At 27.6% G+C, this 24571-nt stretch overlaps 1 protein-coding gene across 1 annotated transcript in view; it reads left to right on the forward strand.

Annotated features, from left to right (window-relative positions):
• The window catches only part of LOC129968153 (RNA-binding protein 5-like), a 40397-nt gene extending 16649 nt beyond the window's left edge, over nucleotides 1-23748 (forward strand). The window contains exons 10-21 of the mRNA XM_056081972.1: nucleotides 3703-3762; nucleotides 3928-4155; nucleotides 4905-4947; nucleotides 6484-6541; nucleotides 9595-9673; nucleotides 11229-11260; nucleotides 12929-13208; nucleotides 14355-14458; nucleotides 17452-17680; nucleotides 19670-19881; nucleotides 20216-20244; nucleotides 23494-23748. Of these exons, the coding sequence (XP_055937947.1) occupies nucleotides 3703-3762; nucleotides 3928-4155; nucleotides 4905-4947; nucleotides 6484-6541; nucleotides 9595-9673; nucleotides 11229-11260; nucleotides 12929-13208; nucleotides 14355-14458; nucleotides 17452-17680; nucleotides 19670-19881; nucleotides 20216-20244; nucleotides 23494-23497 (1358 nt within the window). The 3' untranslated portion in view covers nucleotides 23498-23748. The remainder of the gene's footprint in view (nucleotides 1-3702; nucleotides 3763-3927; nucleotides 4156-4904; nucleotides 4948-6483; nucleotides 6542-9594; nucleotides 9674-11228; nucleotides 11261-12928; nucleotides 13209-14354; nucleotides 14459-17451; nucleotides 17681-19669; nucleotides 19882-20215; nucleotides 20245-23493) is intronic.
• Nucleotides 23749-24571: the final 823 nt, after the last annotated feature.

Below are 24571 nucleotides of genomic sequence, written 5' to 3' on the forward strand. Positions count from 1 at the left end.
AAAAATTTATTTAATATAGTTGAATATAAACCTTGTTATAATACAATGCTGTAATGCATTGTAAAAAATGTTGCATTAAAAAAAAACGTTTGTGCATTAATATTCTATTATGGAAACATTACAACTTTGATTAACTTTTAGTCTATATAAAAATAAAAAGGCTAAATAAAATTTTGTAAAATCCTGTTTTAACAAGGTGCATAGTGTCATGAAAAGTGCTTAAATTTGAAAACCATTTTTAAGAACCATAATAGTGCTTAATTTGAAAAAAAAATGATTATTAAAAAGTGCATAATTTTCTTGAGAAGTGCAAAGAAAGCTTTCTGTTTTGTTTTCCCACATGATGTTTTCAATAATTCAAAGGAAAGGTTGAGAAGGTTTATTTAACAAATGTATCTAGAAGGAAAATCAACAAAAGGGAAGAATTTGGGCAGGAAATCCAGAGTGAAATAAATCTAGGGACTCTTAACAAATATTATGATTAATATTTCCCATTATCTCTTTCTTCAATTATGCATATTGCCATTTATTAAAATACTGGAAGGGGCAATATGAAATATGTACTGTCATACTTATTGCAACTCGAAAAACATTCCAGATTTATTTATTTAAATTTCTCAAATAGCAAGAAAAAAATAATAATAATAAATTTAATGTGTGTGATGTTAAAGAATTAATTTAAGTTATGCTTTGGTATCTTTTATGTGTTGTTAAAGAAGAATCCAATCAATGAAAAACAAATACAGCAGGATGAATTTGGTGCACAAAAGAGATATATTGATATGTTACGGTAGAAACTGTCATAGAAACACTTGGAATGAAGCGTCTTTAGTATATTACACATTAGATCATCATTCTCTTTAATATGTTGTTTTAGGGCAATCCCTTAAATAACTAATTAGATTGATTTTAATGCTCTATATTGAAAGGTAATAAATTGCGGTGTATAATCATGTTAGATGATCATGTAAAATCTAGTATGTTGAGATTTTAACTTGAAACCATAAGTTTTCAATGACCATGATTTCTTTCGAAGTGGGCTTTTTAAATGTTCTCATCCATTTGAAAATTATTATTTGTTGGGTCACACTTACCAAATTTTAGTTTTTACCAGGGGGGGGGAGCCCCTGCTAGTTTTGGTATTTAAAATTTTTAACGAAATAAAAAAAGTTTTTCAAAACTTTTATTCTTCTCAATGCATAACATGAATCACTGAAGTTAGGAACATGCAATTTGGAAAGTTACTTCTTTGGGATTAGAGACTCGTTAAGAACAAATATTTCAAATTGTTAGAAATTTAATTTAAAAAATAAATGCAAAATTTTAATTCTTTATCATCATGAAGTCAAAGCATCATAATGAAACTCAAAACAATATCATTGTTTCTTTGATTCATTGAGTCACATTATTTTACCATTGTTAAAGTCTTAATGAAAGGGAAAAAGGGCTTTCTTTTTATTTTTCTTAAAATTAATTTAAACTTTATTAAAAAATTTTAAACAGTTCATTGAATAATTTTAATTAATTTTATATTCAAAATATTTATTTTTCAAGGTCCGAATTTTATCATTCTATAACAATTATTGCTTTTTACACCCTTTTTTATAACTCTTATAGAAATTTTGTTCCAAATCTCTTTATATATAAAAATTTGTCCAGATTGACAGAGCAATGTGCAGCATAAACCATTTAAATTAGGAGCATGAAATTTCCGAAGTAAATTTTGGGATATTTGAGGCTGACAAAATGCATATTTTTCAAAATTTTTGTTTTAAAAAATATGATTTTATCTTGTTTTCACTATAACATCAAAGCATATCATCATTTGAAGTTGTTTTAATGCTGTTTTAAAGGCTTAAAAAATAACTTTTCAATGACAAACATTTTTTTTTTTGAATGAATGCATTTTTTTCTTTCATTTTAGTAATTTTTGAAATATTAGTTTTTGCTATATGATTTGTGTGATTTTTATAATGATGAAGTTTAAAACAATGTCATTGCTTCTTCAAATCGTCGCATAGCATTATTTTACTCTTTTAAAGTCATAATAAAAGAAGAAAAATACTTAATACTTTAAAAAAGTTAAATCTATTCATTGATAAGATTCTTCATTTGATAAGTTTTGTTAAATTTTGAAACAATATGATATATTGTCTCGTACTGGCTTCAAAAAATACTTTTAAAAAATGCTTCAACTAACATTTTTTATTTCCACAACTTAATGAATTTGTTTCTTTATTTATGGGAACTGGAAGTTGTAAAAGCAGTTTTATTTCTTCATGAAATATGTAATCATATTTTTCTACAATTTTTTTTAAAGCTGAAGTCAGATTTTTTTAATGTATATATTAGTTAAAAAGCAAGTTTTTAATGCAAAAAAGGTTTAAAAAAAGTTCTTCACTAAACTTCAGAAATAAGAAGCAATGAGACATTTTTTTTATAGTCTGACCATTTGTGAATGCTGCTATTCTTTTCTATTAAAAAAATGATCTAAGAAATTCATTTAGAACATGGCTTTGTACTGTTGTCAATTTCATGAAAGTTTTGCCAGTCTTATGATGGCAGCCATTCCAAAATGATTTGCTCAGAGCTTTATGAGACTGCAACTAAAATTTCTAAATATAACAAATTAGTGCTGGAAGAAATGTACACTTTGCTTCCCTTATGCTATGTCGAACCTTCTTTATTGTTACATGTATAAAAATCAAATATAAACTGTTTGTTCATACTATGCTTCCACATCTTGATATTTTCAGAAATGAGTATCCATCTAAATAAACTGGTAGTTTGTTAATTTTAAGAAATACTGGGAAAAAAACCACACATTTTTATAGGTATAAAAGTTAACTGAATGTTTTGGTATTGATAGTTTTTATATTTTTATTTTATTATCATTATTTTATTTTGTTTGTTTGTTTCGATTTTGTCAAAAACCAAAAAGGCATAATTTGCTTTATAAAAGAAGATATTGTGCAAATTCTGCACAAATTCAGAAATAAATATTAAAATTTATAGAATACACATGTAAAATTAATTAAAAACATTTTAATAAAAACTATGCATTATTATAAAACAGAAAATATATGCATAGAAAATGCACAGGTTTGCATATGTACATGTACTAAGGGGCTTTTTTATTTGTTATTTTTTTTCTGGCTATGGTGTTTAAAAGTATTTAATTTTTCCAGCAATTTCCTACTGCACAAAAAGAGTTTTTATGGTTAAATTGGTTAGGAATAGATTCAATGATTATGAACGATGATTTTTCATCATGCATGATCCCAAGTTTTAGATAGTATGCTAGGCTAGATAAATATTATCCAGTTATAAAATATTGTAATTAATTTAAAAGCATAGAGCAGAATATATTCTAAAAGTTTCAAAAGCCTTGTTTGATGGAAAATCTGTGGTGAAAAGTGAAAATTTATTTAATATAAAATGTAATTTTAGTTCAGATAAATGTTAATTATCTTTTAACTAAATTATAACTTTTATCTATTATATTTTCAAAGCTGTATTGTTCATAGGAGATTTATTTAGTAATTGAATTATTTTCAAAGTAATAAATACATGTGCTAACTTTTAAATCTTTGTGATTTTATCATAAAATGTAAATAATAAAGGATTTCAACATTGATACCCTGTGAATATTATATTGCAATTTGCATATATAGTACCAATAAAATTTATGTATTTTTTTAGATACATTTGAATGGCAACATGGAGATTGTTATAATGAAATCAGCTCTACTCCTTCAAATAGTAAGCACTTTTTTTTCTTCAAATTGTGTGTTATTTTCTTTTTAAAACAGGTTTTTAAAGAAATGGCAACAGAAAAATTGTATAAAATATCTGAAAATTACTTTCTTGCATATTTAATGTATACTTAGCGTTTAAGTTATTAATAAAATATATTTTAATTTACAGCTTTGCTATTTGGAAATCTTGATGTTTTAACTACAGAAGGTAGAGTTCTAGCTATGTTAGGACAGTTGACAACTCTTCCAATTAAAAGCCTACGAGTAGCAAAAGATTCTTTAACAAATACTTCACGTGGTTATGCATTTGTCGAATTAAATTCTACTTCAGAAGCAATTCAATTATATGAACTACTGCTATCAATGGGTGGAAACTTTTATGTTGATGGAAGACAAGGTAAGCACCAATGGTTAATAAATAAATCATTAATTGTTAAAAATAAGTTTCTTGGAAGTAACATTTGAATAATTTTTATCCTGCTTGTAGTTACTAATTTTGTATTTTAAACTTAAAACTGGAATTAAACTGTTATGATCCTTACATGGGAAAATTAAGAGTCAATTAGACTTCCTATTTTAAAAGAAACCTATTTTGAAATACATAAAATGCTTGCAAAATATATTTTATAAAAATAGCATTAATATCTCTAAACTTTCAGGAGATTTTATTTTTTATGTACTTTTTCTGAATTTTTTAACTTTATTTGTATTTATCATATTAATTATCTTTAACTAGTATTAGTATGGGGTTATCTGGAATTTAAATCAGAATGATAGCTAAAGGGATTTTGTGAATAAGGGGATAAGCATTTGGGATTTTCTGTTAATTTGTTGATAATTGTCAACAAACATAAGCACTGTTATGAAATATAAAATTTTATGTTAATAATAGTCGCTAAATGTGTACTAATGTAATATGTACCAAATTCTGTGATACTTATTATCATATTTTGCAACTTAATTTTAGTAAATTTCAGTCGAATATTGGTTGCTGTTGTCCTTTTGGAAAAGCTTCTTATCTTTTTATTAAGATTCATAAATTTATTTCAATAAAAATATGATTATTAGAAATATCAATGTAGGTATTTAAAATTTAAATAGTTATTATTTTGTGGACTTTTATTTATTTATTTATTATTATTTTAGTTACTGTGTCTTATGCCAAGAGATCTTTAGCATCACGTAACAGGTAAATTTTTTCAATTCTTCTGTAACAAAAGTCTGATTTAGGGTATTACTAGCTGTATATTTATTTCTTCATTATGTGATATATATATATATATATATTAGTAAATTTAAAAAAAAAATTATCTGTAAAACTGGTTTACATGATGTAATGATATTAAATGTTCATATTTTTAATTTCGTACATTTTTGTGAAGACTCTTATGCTCTACTAAAGTAATAAGTATAGTTTTAGTTTTATATTTTCACTGTAAAAAAGAATTAACTGAGGTGTTTGTCAACTCTTTATGGAATGTTTAGAAAAAAACAACTGTCAATCAAAAGTATGATCTTTGTCAAACTGTATTTTGAAGGCAGATGTCTTACTTATCGGAAGATCTATATGAAACAAAACAGTAGTCATTTCAGTTATACAGTTTCATTACAAAGAATATTTATAAGTAGTCTTTAAAAACTCATACTTTTTTTATATATAAGTATTTACTAAGTATATTTGCCATTTTTAAATATATTAGGGTTGTATTCAGTGTATATATCTATTTCAAATTTTCTGTTACCAATCTGAACAAGAATAAATTAACTGGGATTTAAATTATAGAAAAAGAAAATTTAATTATTAAATTTAACTCCTTTAAATGTTAGTGTTCATGAATGTAAAGCATCCTATACTGTTTTTGTTTTTTTAAGCTATTTTCTTTTAATGTTGAAAACCTTACAACCTGAAGTTACGGCATAAAAATGATTAAAACTCATTAGAAATAAAGTGCATTTTCTTTTATAAACAGTTGTGAAGAGGGGATTTAAAATTGTTATGTAATTAACAATTCAATTTTAGCTAGAAGCAGGATATAAAGAAGGGTTTCGAGTCCAAGTATTCCCCAAAAGTACTCCCACTATTGAATTGGCCCTCGGTTTATTATCTCTAGGAGGGATGTTCAAAAACTTTCCGTACACGCATAATTAAATTTTTTTAAAAAAACTTAAAAATCATATTAACATCAATTAGAATCACATATTTTCTTATATATTATGGCTTGAATTAAGAAAAAAATTAAACTGCTTTCATGTCTTTTGACAAAAGCATAAAGTAATTTTAAAAAATTGAAATAGTTTTTAAATTATTAACAAGTTTTAAATTAACTTTTTGTATTACTTACTATGAATCAGTTCAGATTTTATGCATAATGTAAAAATAATATTATTTGTATTCTTGTTAGTCATGTGAATTAATTCATTTCCCAGTTTTGTTGTAACGTGTACGGTTGTTATTATTGCAAGACATGAATAGGTAATGCGGGTGTTTCATTTGAACACTGTCTTAATAGTTGAACACTTTTTTTATCTTTTTAAATGCTTAGAGTTTAGTCTAAAGATTAAGAACTAAGCAGTTAGTCAAAGTGTTAATGTTAACAAAAATGTAAAATATATGTGAATGGAACAGCATTCTAAAGATATGTAAACAAGAAAATATTTGATTATTTACCTCTTTTCCCTTGTTATCTGTATTAATTACATAAAACATACTTTTTTAAAATTTCAGTTCAGGCAGTGCTAATGCCGCTAGTGTTGCTCTCGCTGCGGCACAGTGGACAAATCAGGTATTTTGAATTGTGCCTTTTTAAATTTTTAATCATACTTTTAAAAAAAAGTCTTTTAATCAAGGGGTTTCTTGCGCTCTGCGCAATGTCTATTCATTCATATGATATAAATATGTTGTATATATGTGCAAAGAAGTGTGTGTGTGTGTGTGTGTGTGTGTACAGGGCGTCTCAAAAACTTTGCCCACGGCTTTTATTCCTTAAATATTGATCATAGACATATACTGTAAATTACAAAATTGCATAAAAAAGGTGCAAAATGTTATGAAATTGATTGAAATTTTCAGGGGGATTAAACTTGAAAAAATACAAAATTTAAATTTTTATACAGACTTTATACAAAAAAATTCCCAATGAGTAAAATGTGCCCCATCCTCTAATACGGTCTTGTACAAAATTTCAGAATTTTATCATGAAAACTCAAAGATATGTTAAAAGAAAGTTGATGAAAGGTAAATCAGAAATTAAAATGCAAATGTTTAAAGCTTAAGTGCAGATGACGCAACACAGGAATGCATCATAAGGAATTAAAATACAACTTTTAAAATTATGCTTCCTGAAAAATACTTTTAAAATTTTATATCATAAATTACAGAATATAACTTAAAAATAGCACAGTCAATGAACTTGTAAAAAAACTTAGAAATGTTTGCCTATGCAAATATATGCCTCTGATTGGTGCGTCCCATAATCTCAACAGACACGCCATTATATTATGTTATTTGGGCTCTGTCATTGATCAGTATCATAGCTTATGTAAGAATAACTTGCACATAAATATTTCTCACTTCTGCTACATTTTGAGAGTGCAATTAGCCTGTACAAACAGTATGTCACAATACAGCAATGAAGAACTTTTTGAAATACTAATGCTTTACAGTTTATGCAATCGCAATGCTAGCGAAACTGTACAGAAATTTTGGTGTAAATATCCCAATTCCCGACATCCTTCTGTGAGATTCATTTCCCAATTAGTGCAATGAATGCATGAAAGAGGTAGCATATATCTTATAGATGGACCAGGTAGGCCCATACTTCACTCAGCTGATGAAGAAATTGATATTTTGGCTTACTTTTGCAGTCATTGACATAGTGTTCGTATTGCTGCCTCAGAAATGAACCTATTGCGTGTAGCATTGTGGAGAATACTAAGATGGAATAGATGGTATCCTTTTAGTATTTATGGTGTTCAGGGACAGGAGCCTACAGATTATCAACATCACTTAGATTTTTGTTTTGGGGCTCTTAATCAGGAAGATGCTAATCCCTCTTTCCTGAAAAATATAATTTGGACAGATGAATGCTGTTTTAAACAAGATGGATGTATAAATCCTTAAAATGAGCACTTTTGATCAGATGCAAATCCATTCGTGTTATATGCAATTCATCATCAGAGGCAATTTTCTGTGAATGCATGGTGTGATATTTTCAAAAACTGCTTGCTTGGACCTTTACTGTATGATGGGTACTTTGATGGGAGACAGATATGTAAATGAGATTATGAATGTGGTTATTCCTGATTTTATGGAGGAACTTCCTCTAAAAGTACTTCCACATGTTTGGTTCAAATATGATGGATCACCAGCTCAGCATACTATGGTTGTAAAACACTGGTTAAATAATGAGTTTCCAGATAAGTGAATTGGCTTGCATGGTCCAGTTGAATTTACCCCTAGATCACCTGATTTAATGCCTATGGATTTTTTTTTGTGGGGTCGTTTATATACAGTAATTTATTTGTCACCTCCCTTAAATAAAGCAAAATTACAACAACACATTTTAGAGGGTTGTCATGATATCACGGAACAAGAACTTGATAGAGTGTACAGAAATATCATCAGACAAATGCAGCTCTGTGTTGGCATGGATGGAAAACATTTTGAACAAGTTATGTAATCTTTCGTTTAAGTTATTATTTCTACAAATTTTTAATACTTTTAAACCAGTAAATAGCAAAATTATTATTTATTTATTCAATCATTACTTACTTTGTTACTTTGTGTACGACCCCTAAAACACGAACATCCGACATGATTTTTTTTTTTTTTTTTTTTTTTTCATCTTTTTGAACTCGTATCCAAGTATCGAAAAGTGGTTTAAGTCAGCATTTATGTAGTTTCATATCTTTGATACTTTTTGTGATAAATTGTTGAAATTTTGTACTTGACCTTATTAGAGGATGTGGCACATTTTACCCATTGGGAAATTTTTTTTTGTACAGGGTTCATATAAAAATTTAAATTTTGTATTTTTTTAAAGTTTAATCACCTGAAAACTTTAATTGATTTCATGACAGTTTGCATCTTTTTTTTATGCAACTTTGTCATTTACAGTATATGTCTATAATCAATATTTGACGAATAGAAGCCACAGTCAAGGTTTTTGAGACACCCTGTATATGTGTATGTGTGTGTCATATGGAGTGTGCATATTAAATGCCATCTTTTATTATTGAAGTCCTTAGTAAAAACACACCAGAAATTTGGGCTATTATTGGAAAGGAGGGAGAAGTAGCAGTATAATACACATAGGCATAATCTGACCTCAAAGTCCATAAACTGCAGTAGTTTATATAATATATAATGTAAAAGCATTCAGAGTATTGTTTACTTTAGAGGCTTCTAAAAATCACTGTTTGAATGACGTATATCAATAGCAAGGCTCCAGATCCAAAAATGAAGTTATAAAGATAATAAAATCTTCAATGTAAACCTATTTGATTTTTACTTGTCAACACATAAGTGATTAAAATCACCTGTTTAGCATTAGCTTTCCATAAATCTCGCTCTAAAACCATTGTTAGAAAAGTATTTTGTCGAACAGATGCAGAAACCAATATCAAAATATTAAACCAGAACAGAGATGCTCTTTACTATTGAGCAAATTAGAAATTTATATAAGAAAATTTTTAACCAGTTAAAGTTTAAGGATTAAAAGGATTATTTACTTTAAGGATTAAAATCTTCTGTAATTTAAGGATTAAAACCTTCTGTAGTTTTTTAATATATACATTTGTGGCTCTTTTTTTAATCTTGATGTATTTTTTTTATTAGAAACAAGAAGATTCCTATGACCAGTACTATGGGATGTCTGCTTCTGGTGCTGCTTCAGCATCTGTAGACAACACTCAGTGTAAATTTCAAATTGTTATCACCAGTATTTGTCTTTTCTAAAAGTTCTGATAAATGAAATATTTTCTTATTTCTTTATTTGGTATTATTCCACATAATAGAATAGGTGCTATTCCATATAGATTTATCATAGAATGATATTCATTTGCAGATTTTAAACTTTTATAAATGAATTGGGTTTCTTGTAGAATATAAAATTTTATATCATTTATAATTATATTTACTTTCATTTTCTTATTCTTACCCACATGATTGTTAATCTGGCATATTATCTGCAAAGAAAACTTTTATACAATAATACGATAAAAAGACACTGCCACTGAAATATTTGATTTCAAATTTTTATATTTTATGTATTTTTTTTAACTATGTGCCAAGATGTTGCTTTGTTTGCAATCACTCATTACAGTAATTATGAGCAGTTATTTTATGGGGGTTTCTCTAACTTCCACCTACCTCCCAGAGTAAAAAGTGTTGACATGCTAGGTAGAGGAAAGATATATACAATTATGAGGGAAAATCTAATTTTCTTCTTTCTCTCTGGGTATTTTAAATCAATGTGCATACATGCATTTAAAAAAAAAAAAGAATCCTGAATTTAATTTTTCAAATATTTAATTCTAAATATAAACCCTTAACATAAAGACAATAATAATTGTGCTAAACTAGTATGCATACAGTTGCAATGGAAGCACATCACATATAAACAGCTTTGAATATTTTGACTAGATTGTAATTGGTGTCATTGTGTCTAGCCATTGATAGTCACTTCCATTTGAAAAATTAAACTGTGAGAAAGATGTAGAGCAGAGCATTTTAATCAGTCATTTAAATTTATAAATTCTGAATGCATTCTTATTGTTCATATTGTTGTTTAACAAGCATCACATCCTTCATGATCACACTGATGTATCATTTATGGTCTCATATTTTTTCTAAATGTGGGGAGGGGGAAGAGAATCTACTATTTTCTTTATTAGTTGTGAAAATTTTGAGTGCCATTTTTACCCCTTGAGAAATTTGGAAAAGTGAATTAGATGGTGCTGATTTTAGATTCAGTTGCTTCCATTTTGAATCATATTCAAGCCAAAACATTTAGCAACTGCAAATATACATACCAGGAGAAAATGAAGTTAATAAATCTGAAACAAAAAGGAATTAAATATATATAAATTTTTATGTTATTTTTAAATTAAAATAATTATTAAAGTTTTGACATTAAATTTAAAGAAATTGACAGAAATGCTGCTGTCAGTATTTTTATGTACAAATCAGTTTAGTTGGCCATGTGCTTTGTTTCAAAAGTTGTTATTCTGTGAGTTTAATGGATGCAGAAAATCACTGAGATTAGTGCTCAAAGTATTAATACATTGAGTACTAAATAATTGATTATGCCATGATGTCTAGTGAAAATATGAAACTGAAATTTTTTAAGATACCTGTGAATAAAAATGTTGGCATTAGTTCAAAACATTTCTGATTATTTGTGTTGTTAAATATTTTTACTCCTTTATGCTTGTGTTAAACATTGTTAATGTTGAATGATTTCATTTCAGATTCAAATCTGGACACTTCTGTTCCAAATCAGGTAATCTTTTAATTTCTTATATTATTTAGTGTAACAGTTTTAAGTTAGCAAGTAACATGTTACTTCATTATTGGTTTATCTTCATTATGTGTGAAGAAAAAAGTGTGCGTATCTGCAACCTTTGTTCCTCTAGAAAAAATATTAGATGCCACTTTTCATGCTTTAAGCTAATTTAGTTTCTTTGAAAATTATGCAACTTGCTTTGACCAATGAGAAAAGCATGATATTTTTGCAATGATGTATTAACTTTAAAGGATTGAATTACATAGTTATTTTGTGTAAAATTCCATTCAATTTTAAATTTCAATATTTTTTTATTATTTGGTGATATTAAAAAAATACTGTTGTGGTAAACTGATAGAAAACATTTTGATGCTGAATCTCGAGTGTTTTACTCACATGATACCAAATTGCGCTTTTAATTCTCATATTACACAATTTTTTGATATGCAAGTGTTTAAATGGAAATATCTTTTAAACCCTTTGAGAAATTTGTGCTATTTTTTTTTTATTTGAAGTTTGTAAGAATAAATTATATTTCAAATTTGTGCAAATAAATTTATTAAAAAAGAATTTATATCATTATAATCGAGAAGAAGACACCAAGTTGAAGTATTGCCAATTTAAGCAATAACTTGTCAGTTTAAACAATTGATTCATTTAAACATTAATATAGTAAAAACTACTTCATTAACTTGTAAATTTCATGATAGGATTACTTATAATTAGATGGCTAATTTCTGCAGTAGTCCATCAAATGTTTTGTGTGTGTGTGTGTGTGTGCTCACACATTTAAAAGTAATTTACTTTTTCAGAGGTAAAACTCACTGTCCCTTCTTTTAAATCAATTATAATTATTTAATTGAGTGTATTTTCTTATTCTGCTTTTTGCAACACCAACCTTTACCAGATGTATTCTTTATTGCTGTTTGGTAAGTCCCATCATGTGAGGTTTTTCTTGGGTATTAATTCTTTGTTGTATGTCAAATCTGATTTGCCATTCTAGATGCTCTATTCTTTTCACATTCAAAGTCAGTAACAGTTATTATAGAAGTTGTATAATGAAAAAAACAATAACAAAAAAACAGATCAATTTGTGAAAATAAAAACGAGTATTTGTCAGATTTTTAAATACTAAAATAAATTCTTACACTCAAATGTTTGCAGCTTTGCTTTCTATTCTTCTGTATACAGAGGATGAAAGAAAGGCTGCATTTCAGCATTCATTTACAAATTGATACTAAAATGTTAAAAATAATTGTAGTGTAAAAATCAGTTTTTTTATTTTCATGACTAATGAGTATGGATTATTAAATGAAATATCTGAATTCTATTATAAGTCCACATCAGCTAGTTCATTTTTTGTTGTTGTTGGGGTTCAAGGACAACTGACAAGACATTATCCTATTAAGATTACACAATGAATTAAATCACATATCTGACCGTGATTCAAAATTATGAGGTCCGTCCCAAAATAGCCCTAGTGTTGCTTCAAACGGGACGTTAATATAACTAAACAAAACATATCATTTGCAATTTGTCAGATATTGTGTACTTAAGTACACTGCCAATTGTTTTGGATCAACTCATTATTTTTCTTTAGTGTGATATGTATTCAATTTATTGAACTTTTGGATGTTTGTCTAATGTGAATTTTATTATTTTCAGGCTCATATGGCAAGTTTAGGGACTGTGATTGTGAATGGTATAACTTATTATAAATATCCATTGCCCGATATTTCAACATACCAGTATGATGAATCTTCTGGTTATTATTATGATGCGTCAACTGGTTTGTATTATGATGCTAATTCACAATATTATTATAATTCTGAGTCTCAGCAATATCTGTATTGGGATGGTGAACATCAGACCTACTTGCCTGTGGCAGCTACTGATGGAACTGTTCAGTCAATCATTTCATCTCCACCTACTGTTACACCTCAAGGTGATTTTTACTTTTATTATTGTTATTATAACTGCTGATAGCATTTCTTAACAATTCATTGTTGAAAATGCCATCAGCAGTAAATCAGACAGTACATTGCCAGAGTAAGCAAACAGCCAGGATCACTGCTATTTGCCTACTCTTTCCCATAACAAATACCACTTTTCAACAGGTGAATTTAATGTTTTGTATTTTTGTCAAACTGATAAAATTTAAAAGAGCTACATAATAAAATGGATAACAAATATAATATTGACTTATCTACAGAAGCATCTAAGATTTATCATTCAATTGAAATTCATGCCAATTCAAGGTTAAAAGGCATCATTAAAATGAAGTCAAAGCTAAACTAATTATTACCACTGAGATTGTGCTGCCATATATGAATGAAAAATGCATTAAAATTTAAAATTACTACATTTCAATTTAAACATGTGTAAGACTAAATGTAAGTTCTTGCATATTGGTCTATGAAAGCATGACAGATTTAGATCCATCTTTATATATATCAAAGAATTTATTCAGTGTGTTAATGTGCACTTTTTGATACCAGTGAGATCATGTAAAATAATTTCACAAATGCAAAGAGAGGAATTAAAAAGCATCTTCATTTTTCTAGCTCTTTAATATTTACTAGGAAACATTGATGAAAGGTAATCGTAATAGGAAGTATCAAATGAAATGTTACAGCATAATTGTTTAAAATTGAGCCTCATTTATTTTATTTCAATTTTAAGTATTAAGTATCTTGTTGAATTTAATTCTTGTAATTTAAAATTTCTTGTAATTTTTAAAATGACCAGTCATGAACTGTAGATTGTGGCTATACTTAATTAGAAGATTTATCTAATTTAAAAAGTGTAAAAACTTTATAATACATACATTTGAGATCAAAGTTAAATAATAATAATTCAGAAAGAGTACGCTTAATATTTTTATTCAATTATCAGTTTCGGAGTAATTTGTGCTATTTGATATTGTACATACATTTGGTAATTTCAGAAAACTTAAAAATCATTACAAGGCCATGATTTGGAAACCTTTTTGAATAATAATATATTTAAAAAAACAACTCATTATTTCACTGCTGCAAATACAAATTTTAAAAAATGTTGCATGTATATATATATATATATTTTAATTTAGGGAATTCCAGTGCTAATTCTACAGAACCAGAAGAACAAGAGAAGAATAAAAATAAAAAGGAAGAAAAATTGGACAAAGTAAAGATTGCAAAGAAAATAGCTAAGGTAAATATATTAGAGGCTTATACATCCTGCTCACTCTAGTCACTAATTCCGAAGAAACACATTATTGGGATTATTTTGCAATTTCAGCTTGCTTGTTTGGTAGTTATATGTTTCTGTTAGTAATAAGAAATTATAAATACATTTAGTATTAAAAATAAAGTTAAATTATTTTAATTGCTTGAACTGCTAACATTAATTTTTCAATTACTGAAAATTAAATTATTAGATTCTAAAATTATTAAGTATTCAAAATATTATAATCTGAATTCTCTCTATGTAACTTTAGAAAGTCAAAATATATAATTCTAAGATGTTTAAGAAAATAAAATGAATTTACATTTTTGAAAAGATTTATTTCATCAAAATTGCTAATCCTAAAATTAATAACATTAAAGTAAACGTGGAAGATAGCTGGTATTGAAATTAATTTGGTCAACTGTGTTAATTAATGTCAGTCAACTATGTTGTTGATGTGCCGCATCTTATCTTAAAAAATACCATATTTTTTTATTGCATTATTTTAAATCATATTTGAGCAATAATCATAGAGCATTCTATTTAGTTAGCTACATACCAAGTGGCGAAATTGATTGGCAACAAAATTTTGTAATGCCCCTATTGTTTAGAAATTAAGCTCTGTACACAAAAGCATATTGCCACCTCTATTGCATTCATTTTAGCTGGATTTTCTGAATACTGATTCTTTGTTTTTTTTTTTTTTTTTTTTTTTTTTTTCCTTATCTTCACATTTTTAATTTATAATTGAAACTGTTCAACTTTTTTTTTTATTAATGAACTACAATAATAATAATCATTTTCTGTCGAAGCTGAAAATGTTCCCAACTGATGAATAGCATGTTCAATTTTATTTTGTTACAAGCTTTATATATATTGAGAGAGAATTTGTTGGTTGTGTATTTTTATTGTATCTAATTATTTTCATATTTGTGATAGCTCTTCCATTTGGGCTGTAGAATTAGCTGCTGGAACTACTGAAATTATTTTGAAATCATGGGTTAAAAAAAAAAAAACATTTATTATTTTTATCATGCAAAGTTAGATGGGTGGGAAAAAATTATAAAACCAAAAGAAAGAAAGCAGGTAAGTCAGTAAATATGAGATAAAGCTAGTTGGAGCTTCTTGAAAACCAGCTGTAGAAGGCATGAATGAAAATTTCCTTGCAATGTAATAACAAAATTTAGGTAGCTGAGTTCCTAATTCACATTGCATTTAGTAACATTTGAGTCGTTCTGAGAACAGACGAGGCTTGGTGCACTGTGTGATACTTTCTACTCCTTCCACCTTTCCCATAGAAAGTTCATTTTTAGTCTTCTGGTTTGTTTTTTCTTTTTAGTTATTATTTGGGTGTGATTTCACTCTCATGTAGTCCCAAAAGAATAATTTGTGTTAATACATATTTCCTTCTTTTATTAGAAATCACTCTTTGTAAAGTGATGTCTTTATAGTTTCTAAAATGCAATTTGGATAATTGCAGTTAAAAATTTATAAAGCTATAAATATTATTGTATTTTCTTATCAGTTTTGGTACAGCTGATGATAATATATTAGGTTGAAACGCGGTGGGGTGGGGGTAGTTTTGGAGTACTGAATAAAGTACTGAGTATTGAAAAAAAATTATGCCTTGAATCTTCAATTTGCACAAAGAGCTTAAAATGTGAAAAATATGGAGATACATCAAAATTTACTTTTAATATAGGACTGAGGTAAGCAGGCAAATCTTGCAAGATTCCTTCCCCAATGCCACCAGTTTTGCACAGGTGCCTGTAGAGATGTAACGTATTGGAGGAAAAGTAGAAGCCCTGTTTGCAATTTAAAAATTTTTTACTTTACAAAAAAAAGGAATAACAAATAAAAGTATGTCAAATCAAGTATTTTGCTGTTGATGAATTGCATAATAAGTCAACATTTCTAGAAAGCAAGCACTTATTACTGTATATGTTTGTAGAGCTTCAGTAGAAAAAGAGAGTAGTAGAGCTTCTCTCTGAGTCAAAAATTAAGAACTCAGGAAGATGTTTGGTTTACTTGACCACAATAGTTACTTTTTTTTTTTTTCTCATAAGAAAAATATCGTGAGAATTATTGATTGTCCAGTTCTTACAGTTCTCCGGATTATCATTATCAGTTGCAGAGAAATGGGCCTTGTCCATCCATTGAATGTGTAAGGGCCAGCTGTTTGCATCGTCATACCTGATGAATTCATTAGCAAAATCTAGCCATAATTATCATTTGCTTCCAATATCTGGACATGCTAGGGCCGATACTGAGATATGCGAAGAACAAAGTTCTAAAGTTTGCATTGTGTATAGTTATGCAAATGCAAAACACATGAAGTGCTGAATACATTTTTAAGATAAACTTTGCTTATTGTCTCGTGAATTTTTACAGCAGCCTCCACAAGAACGCAAAGTGGTTAAAATTGATCGTATATGCATACAGCTTTTACAGTGCATGCATTAGCGTAATATGATAAGTATGTGGTTAAGGGCATAAATGATTTAATGTGCATAACTTGCAACTGTGGAAGTCAGAAAATATTTGACCAACATAGTAAATAACAATTCTTCAGCATCAGCATATGGAATGGTGTTGTTGAAGATAGTTTACTTAATTTATATATTCTACAAACATCTTTCAGGATATTCTTCTAGTAAGTGTTTCAGAATTGCATATTATAACAAGCATTGTTCATAACATAACATAATGTCTCCAGACTAAATTCATTATACTAGAGACCAAGTTGATCTATCTTCATTGGTAGTTAGATTTCTCTATGTTAAGAAGAAATCAAAATTTTGACTGGAGTTAAAAAATTAATTGTAGATTTGATTTGATTTCTTTTGGTTTGTAGGTTTGGTTTGACCATGGATTAAATTGTTTTGCATACATGTATCAATTTCCTTATGTTAGAAAACTGTTTACATTTTATTTATACTAAATGAATAATGTGAACTTTTTCTTTAATTTATTAATAGGATATGGAGAAGTGGGCTAAAACATTGAATCAGAAAAAAGAAAATGCAAAGCTGGGGATTGTTGCAAGCCCTCCTGTGTCAATTGCTCCCACTCATATTACAATGGCCAGTGATATGTCAAGGCATTCTGCAACGGCTGATGCTGGCTTTGCCATCCTGGAAAAGCGTACAACACTTGCAGAAAGAAATGCACTAATGGCTGAATTGGATAATAAACTTAGTGTATCAGGTAATTGTAAGATATTTTTTTTTTAATGTTTTTAGTACAGTCTTTGGTATTAATACAGAGGTATCTTATCCATTGAAGTGCTACTTTTCTACAATTCCTGTTCTGTAATTATTTTATTATTATTGTCAATATTTATTCGCATTTCTCTGATACATGGGTGATCTCAGATGGATTTTTTTTTTCAATTGCATTTTATAGTTGTTGTTATTCTATAAAATTACAACTAGTGTAAAAAGAGCACTTAAATTAATTTTGCACTTGTAGCCTTAAATTGCTTCCAAATGGTATTAGAATTGGAGAGAAATTGCATTACTGAGATAAGACATTTTTGCAAATTTCAGCATGTTCGAGAATCAAATTTTGCCTTTATTTTGCCAAAATTGTATTCTTTCATGTAATATTTCTAAAATATTTTGAACACCTTAAGTATTTTTTGCATAAATTTATTCATTTTATTGTTTCATTTAAATTGCCTTTTACTTCTTTAGTGTTTATGTTTTTTTGGTATTATTCATTATTTTATGAAATTCAACTTTTTTTTGTTCCAATTCTATGTCATGTCTGATTATTGAAGTTCCGAATTTTTCTATCTTTAGTATCTTCCTTTCATTTTATATATATACATTTGCAACACCCTGCTTATTGCATATTATTTAGATGCTATAAATGAATCCTTTAAAAGTTCTGAGGGGGAAAAAATATGTGTGGAGTATTTATAATCTGCCAAAAAATTTGAGTTTATTGAAGTTAAATACATACTTTGAATATGTTAATTAGCTTGTGAGCCTGTGTGCTTCCTAAAACATTGGCCATTTCTCTATTCATTTTGGTTAAATAGTAAGCAGTTATCCCCCCTCTCCCCCCGTCACTTTTTTTTTTTTTTTTTTTTTTTGAAGTATGATTGGTGTTTTTTTGATGCTAAGTTTTCTCTGTCTATTTTGTATTTGACTCATTTTCAGTTTGTTATTTAAACTTTGCCATCTTATTTCTATTGAAAAAGTATGATGTTAAAATTGTATGTCATACAGAAAGAGTGGGGGGGGGGGTTAAATGTACATCTTCAGAGTATGTAGGCTTAAAAATCCTAATTATTTCAACCACGGTAAAAGGTCTGTTTTGTTGCTTTTTCCTTTAATTAAAGAATAATGAGCTCAAAATCTTCATTCATTCATGCAAATCATCCTAATGAATTAGATATGTTTTGTTTTTAGTTTGATTGCCTTTAAATATTTTTTTAAGTGGATAATCAAAATAATCTTTGAATTGTAGAATATTTGCATATTATTTTTGTGATACTTTAATTCTAAACATACTTGTAAAATTCCTGAATTTTATCTATATTTTTTATGAATTTATTTAACAATTTTCACTGTGTGACCGGAGATTAAACATAACAGGTTATAAATAGTTATATTATTTATTATAAATATTAAACGTCTCAGATTCTTATATAAGAAAGTGAAAAAGTCTTGGGGAGAAAAGAAAAGAAGGGGGGGAAACCCAGCTTAAAACATATAAAATACTTTTATTTTAAAAACACTGTTATAAATTCCAAATGTTTTTGTTTAACCTTCCAGGCAGCCAATAATTTCTGTTTGCTTATGCAAATTATTGAACTTTTAGAGAATATAAATTGTAGTTTTTAGCATATTATTCAAATTATTTATTCTGAAGAATTTTTGGCATGCGGATTCATTAGGAAATGTAATTATAAATATGAAATAATTATTTTGTAGCCAATATTAAAATATAAATAAGCTGATTTTAGGTGTTTGGTGTATTAAATGATTAATACTGACTTCTTAGAATTGTCTTAATTTATATGTGTAAATGCTAAAATTTCAAATTTTATTTTATTTAACTATTTTAATTCATCAAGCCATTCCCATTTTTACTATGACAATGAAGGAATTTTTCAATTTTAGTGTAGTTATTTTTTTTGTTTTATAGTCAGCATTGTTCTAATTATGTATTCTTGTTTTTAATTAGCAACCAAAACAACACTTGTTTCCTATGGAGATGATAGTGATTCTGATACTGAACCCGATTCATCACAGCCAAATATAAAGAAACTTGAAAACAATAAAATAGACGAATCCAAATTTGTGGATTTATCAAAAATGGCTTGCCTGTTGTGCAAGAGACAATTTCCTAATAAAGATGCTTTGACTCGACATCAGCAATTGTCAGACTTGCACAAGGTTAGTATTTATTTTAAGGTAAACTATTTAGGGATGAATTATAAATCATAACTTGGTCGGAATTCAATTGTAATAGAATTTCCACCTTATTATATTTTATAACAATCTATAAATTTATGCATGAGAGATTAAATGTGAAATTCTGATTTTTGGAATTAAAAAGATACTTTCAAACAGATATTTAACTATCAGGAAATTACTTATTATTTTTAAATGGTCAGTCTTACTTTCATTTTGATATAATAACCATGTATGTTATTGTAAATTATCTTTTTGATTTATTTTGAGTAATTATACATCATTGATTTACTTAATTTTTTTTCCTCTTTTGCAGAAAAATTTAGCCAAAATAAATGGGAGCACGTAAGTTTATTTTTCTTTCATTTTATAATTTTATCTTGATATTTTTGGACAAGAGTTGAAGTATTTTGTAATTGTTTGAAATCAAGAGCACTTCAAAGTTGAGCTTGTTATTTCTCTATTTTTTTTTTTTTTTTTCTTTTTTTTCTTTTTTTTTTTTTAAGGAATGGAATTAATACTCATGAAGTCACAATCACGTAACAAATATTGCATTTATCTAAATAAATAATCAACTTTTGCAATATCTGATGCTTAGCATACAGCATTTGTATAATTTTTGTCATGCTTTTGGCATAGTGTTTATCTTATACACCTTTATTTTCATTTGAAAATGTGTTAGTAGCTGTGTTTCTTATTATTCCTTATGAAAGGTAGAGGACAATTATACAAAGATATGTTTTTCAAATTTCCACTTAGAAATTTTGAGATTAAAGATTTTATTATACCTTTGCAGGTATAAATGTCTTTCCTAATAGGCTATAAATTATAAATTTAGCATTTTGTAGTAATTTTTTAATTTAAAAATATATTCGGTTTAATTTGGATATTTTTATATAATGCTAATAAGTATGAATTTCAAAGAAATTAGGAGACAATGTTAAATATCAAATTTAACAGTTTAAATGAAAAAAAATAAATATTGAAGCTCTTTAACAGAAATATAAAATTAAAACTAGAATAAAACTCAAGAAGATATGTAAATGTTTGGATGCAATTGCAATTAATGTTATCATTTGCTTTAGTACCAGTGTGATCAAGCTTTACTCATTAGGTTTTTTTGGAGAAAATATTTAGATATTATTCATGTAATGATTACATGTGAATATATTTTTTTTTAATCTTGCCTACATATGAATTGGTTATTTAAATTTAAAAAATTATGAATGCACTGAAATCAACATGTTATTCGAATTGGGTAACACAATAATTGCATTATTGTTATTATGTGATGATTACTATTCTTATTCAGCTAATGTCATATAGCACTCTCACACAAAATTTTGAAGTATCAGTAGACTACCATGTTCTTTTGTATAAATTAGAGTGGTCTGAACTGGTTTAAAGGAACATCCACACTGCCAAATCTGCTTTGAAGTCTGTTAATTAACCATAAATCACTATTGCCAGTAACTGAATTATGGACATGATTTTTTAAATGGTTTTTTTAATTGTGTGGAATGTGAAAATTAAAATTTTAAATTGGTATGTAAGCTTACCTAAAGTGAGTCAATGCAGTGCAGTTAAAAATTTAAAAGCCTCTTTTTAAAATTTATAAAAATCATGAACAGGAAATAAAAAGAAAATAAAAACCATGATTGTAACAGGGTTGATATGCTACCAGGAGAACAGGGAATTTAAAAATCGTCTTTAAAAAACTGGAAAAATGCAGTGGTATTTCAAAATTTTCATAAAACAGTTAAAATATGGAGAATTTTAAGTTTCTTATTATTTCCCCCCCCCACCATTTTAAAGATGCCAATCTATAAAAATTGCAAGAATGAAAGATCATAGTTATAGCTTCCAAAAATGAAACACTGCCATTCACAATTGTGTTATGCAGAAACTCACTGCTTTTCTCTCTTCCCCTTTATTCTGTATACATCTTCATTTGCAAAACAATTGTTCTTTTCCTACGAGATTCCTGAATTGCAGCTAATGAGCTTGTGCAAGACTTCTGTAACTGCATGAAAGAATAGAATACATTTCTCTGGCAGTATTAATATTCTATTCTATACTTCTGCGGAAGTAGGAAGTGATTAGTCTTCCATACTTGAAAGTTAATCAACTTATTGTTGAGAACAAATGGCAAGAGATCATGCTAATGCATCAGCCAAAAAGAAAAGGGCAGAAAGCTATCGAAACTCCCCATGGATGTGTAAAAAAGGGGGGGGCACTAATGTCTGCTCCATTGTTGGCAAGGTGGCGGAATAGAAAATGTGACTTTGAAACGCCTATTATATTTACACAGACTATGAAGTAAATTTGCATATTTTACAAATTTATGTAAATATATGTTGGTTTATCCCCTCTGGGACAGGTGAAAGGAGAAAGAAGCATTTCCCCCAGGCCTGCACGCTCCGTGAGTATAAGCACCCACAGTCCCAGACAGTTTTTTTCCGCTAAGCCTTATTTTAATTAAAAATTCATAAAAAATCAATACTGCAAATAAATGCGCTGAAATTTATAGTTTATTATGATTGATGGTATCTGAATATACTGGAATAAAATTGTTGCGATACTTAAAAAAACAATTGCGACATTTAAAGTAAATGAAATAAAATAAACGTTTTTATTAGAGTAACATTTTAATGAATAAAGTAATGTATAATATATACTTTCAGAAAATGACATACATTTGCTTGCTAATGTTCAAAACATGGAAAATATTAAAAAATAATGTAAAAAAATTAATTATATCTAAAATGTTTGAAGTTTATGATACATTTCAAAACATATTTCAGGACAAAATGCTACATTGAATAGTTTTGCATTTACAATAAGATAACTTCCATTTTTATTCTTTTAAAGAATTATCTGTTTCATTCATCAATTTCAAAATATCACTCTCACTTGGATATTTTGATCTTTTCCCCATAGTGGCTGAAATAAAACTGACCCAAAATATTTAAAAAAAAAAAAAAAAAAAAAACTATCTAGCAAACTTCTAATGCAAATGATAAATCTACACCCGCATAAACCAATAAGTAATCTTTTATCCATCTTAGTCAAAATATATATGTAAACCTTGAGCGCAGTCAGTCAAGGTCCTTTAAATGCCTAATCATCTCGAGAGACCTGAAAAAGTATAATTGTTTATATGTTTAAATACCCGGATCAAATTTTAAAAAAACTCGGAATCAAATGAGCATACTGAAGGTCAAGGTTCTGTGAAATATTATTTGAAATTATAACAGACTTCAACCACCATCTAGTGCCATTTAAAAATCGGGGGCCCTGAAGGAAGAATCGTGTGGTCATATATAAATGATCACGGTCCTCAATGGGTAAAAAAAAATATGTTGACTAAGATTCATCAATGTCACTTTATGAATTCATTTGAAGTCTAAGGAGGTTTATCAAAATGTTTTTTTTTTAATGTACACAAAAATTGATCTAAATTTTAAATCTTTAAGTAAATTACATACCATTTGCACCAATAACGCAGATAAATTGCATATTCTAAAACATTTTTTACTTTTTACATTTTTTAAAACATTTTTTTAATGTATAATTTATCTTTATTTTTTTCAGGTAGTGAATTGGGAAGTTAGCCCATGTCTTTCTGTAGATCCTCAAAATTTCAGCTGTGTAGTTTCTTTTTGTCAGTCTGCAAATTCAAGAGTGGTTCTATTTGACATCTTGAGGAAATTTTGAGATTGTCTTTATGTGTCAGTTGGAAGCAATTCCTCACCGATTCTTTTATATCATTTCTGTGTATCATTACTTCCAATATAAGAACATTTTCTCACTGTAACATCTAATCTTCCATCTTGTTTTTCATTATTTGTAAATAAAGAAATTTCCTAAATTTTGAGAAACTTGTCTTTACACATTTTTATTTAATTTCATTTGTAATTGAATTTAGTTTCTTTTTGCAACTGCCTCATCCATTGGATTAATTCTTGCTAAAATTTCCATGTAAATATTTTTTATAACTTGTCTCTTAATAGCCTTTTTAAGCAAAATAGCTTCAAATTTTGGTTGTCCTATAACGTATTACAGAAGTCTCAACAGCATTCTGCCCATTGTTTTCTGCATCTCACAAATCTCCTGTTGATTGCCATAAAGTTTGAACTTTAAAGTGATTAAACTTAAAATAATACAAAAAAAGTTTTGCTGAAATCAAACATGCTTTTTAAAAATGAGTTCAGTAACCTTAATCATTCAGCATTGAAGTCTTTTATGTGCTACAGAATATTTATTATAATTTATGCCGTATTTCTTCAATAAAAAATTCTAGATTAAATTTAACAAGGTGCATAGTGTCATGAAAAGTGATTAGAAAGTGCTTAATTTTCTTGAGAAGTGTGAAGAATGACTTTTTGTTTTGTTTTTCCACATGTTGTATACTATAATTCAAGAGCATGATCATGAAGGCTTATTTTACGAATATATCTAGAATGAAAACCAACAAAAGGGAAGAATTTGGGCAGGGAATCCAGAGTGAAATAAATCCTGGGGCTGTTAACACATGTTATGAGCAATTTTCTCCATTACCTCTTTTTTCAATAATATGCATTGCAGGTTTGAAATACTGGAATAATTATATGGAAAGGACAACACGAAATATGTATAGTACCATGATTGTTGCAATTCAAAAAATGTACAA

This window comes from Argiope bruennichi, chromosome 5 (genome assembly GCF_947563725.1).
Source record: "Argiope bruennichi chromosome 5, qqArgBrue1.1, whole genome shotgun sequence".
In the NCBI taxonomy this organism is placed as follows: Eukaryota; Metazoa; Arthropoda; class Arachnida; order Araneae; family Araneidae; genus Argiope; species Argiope bruennichi.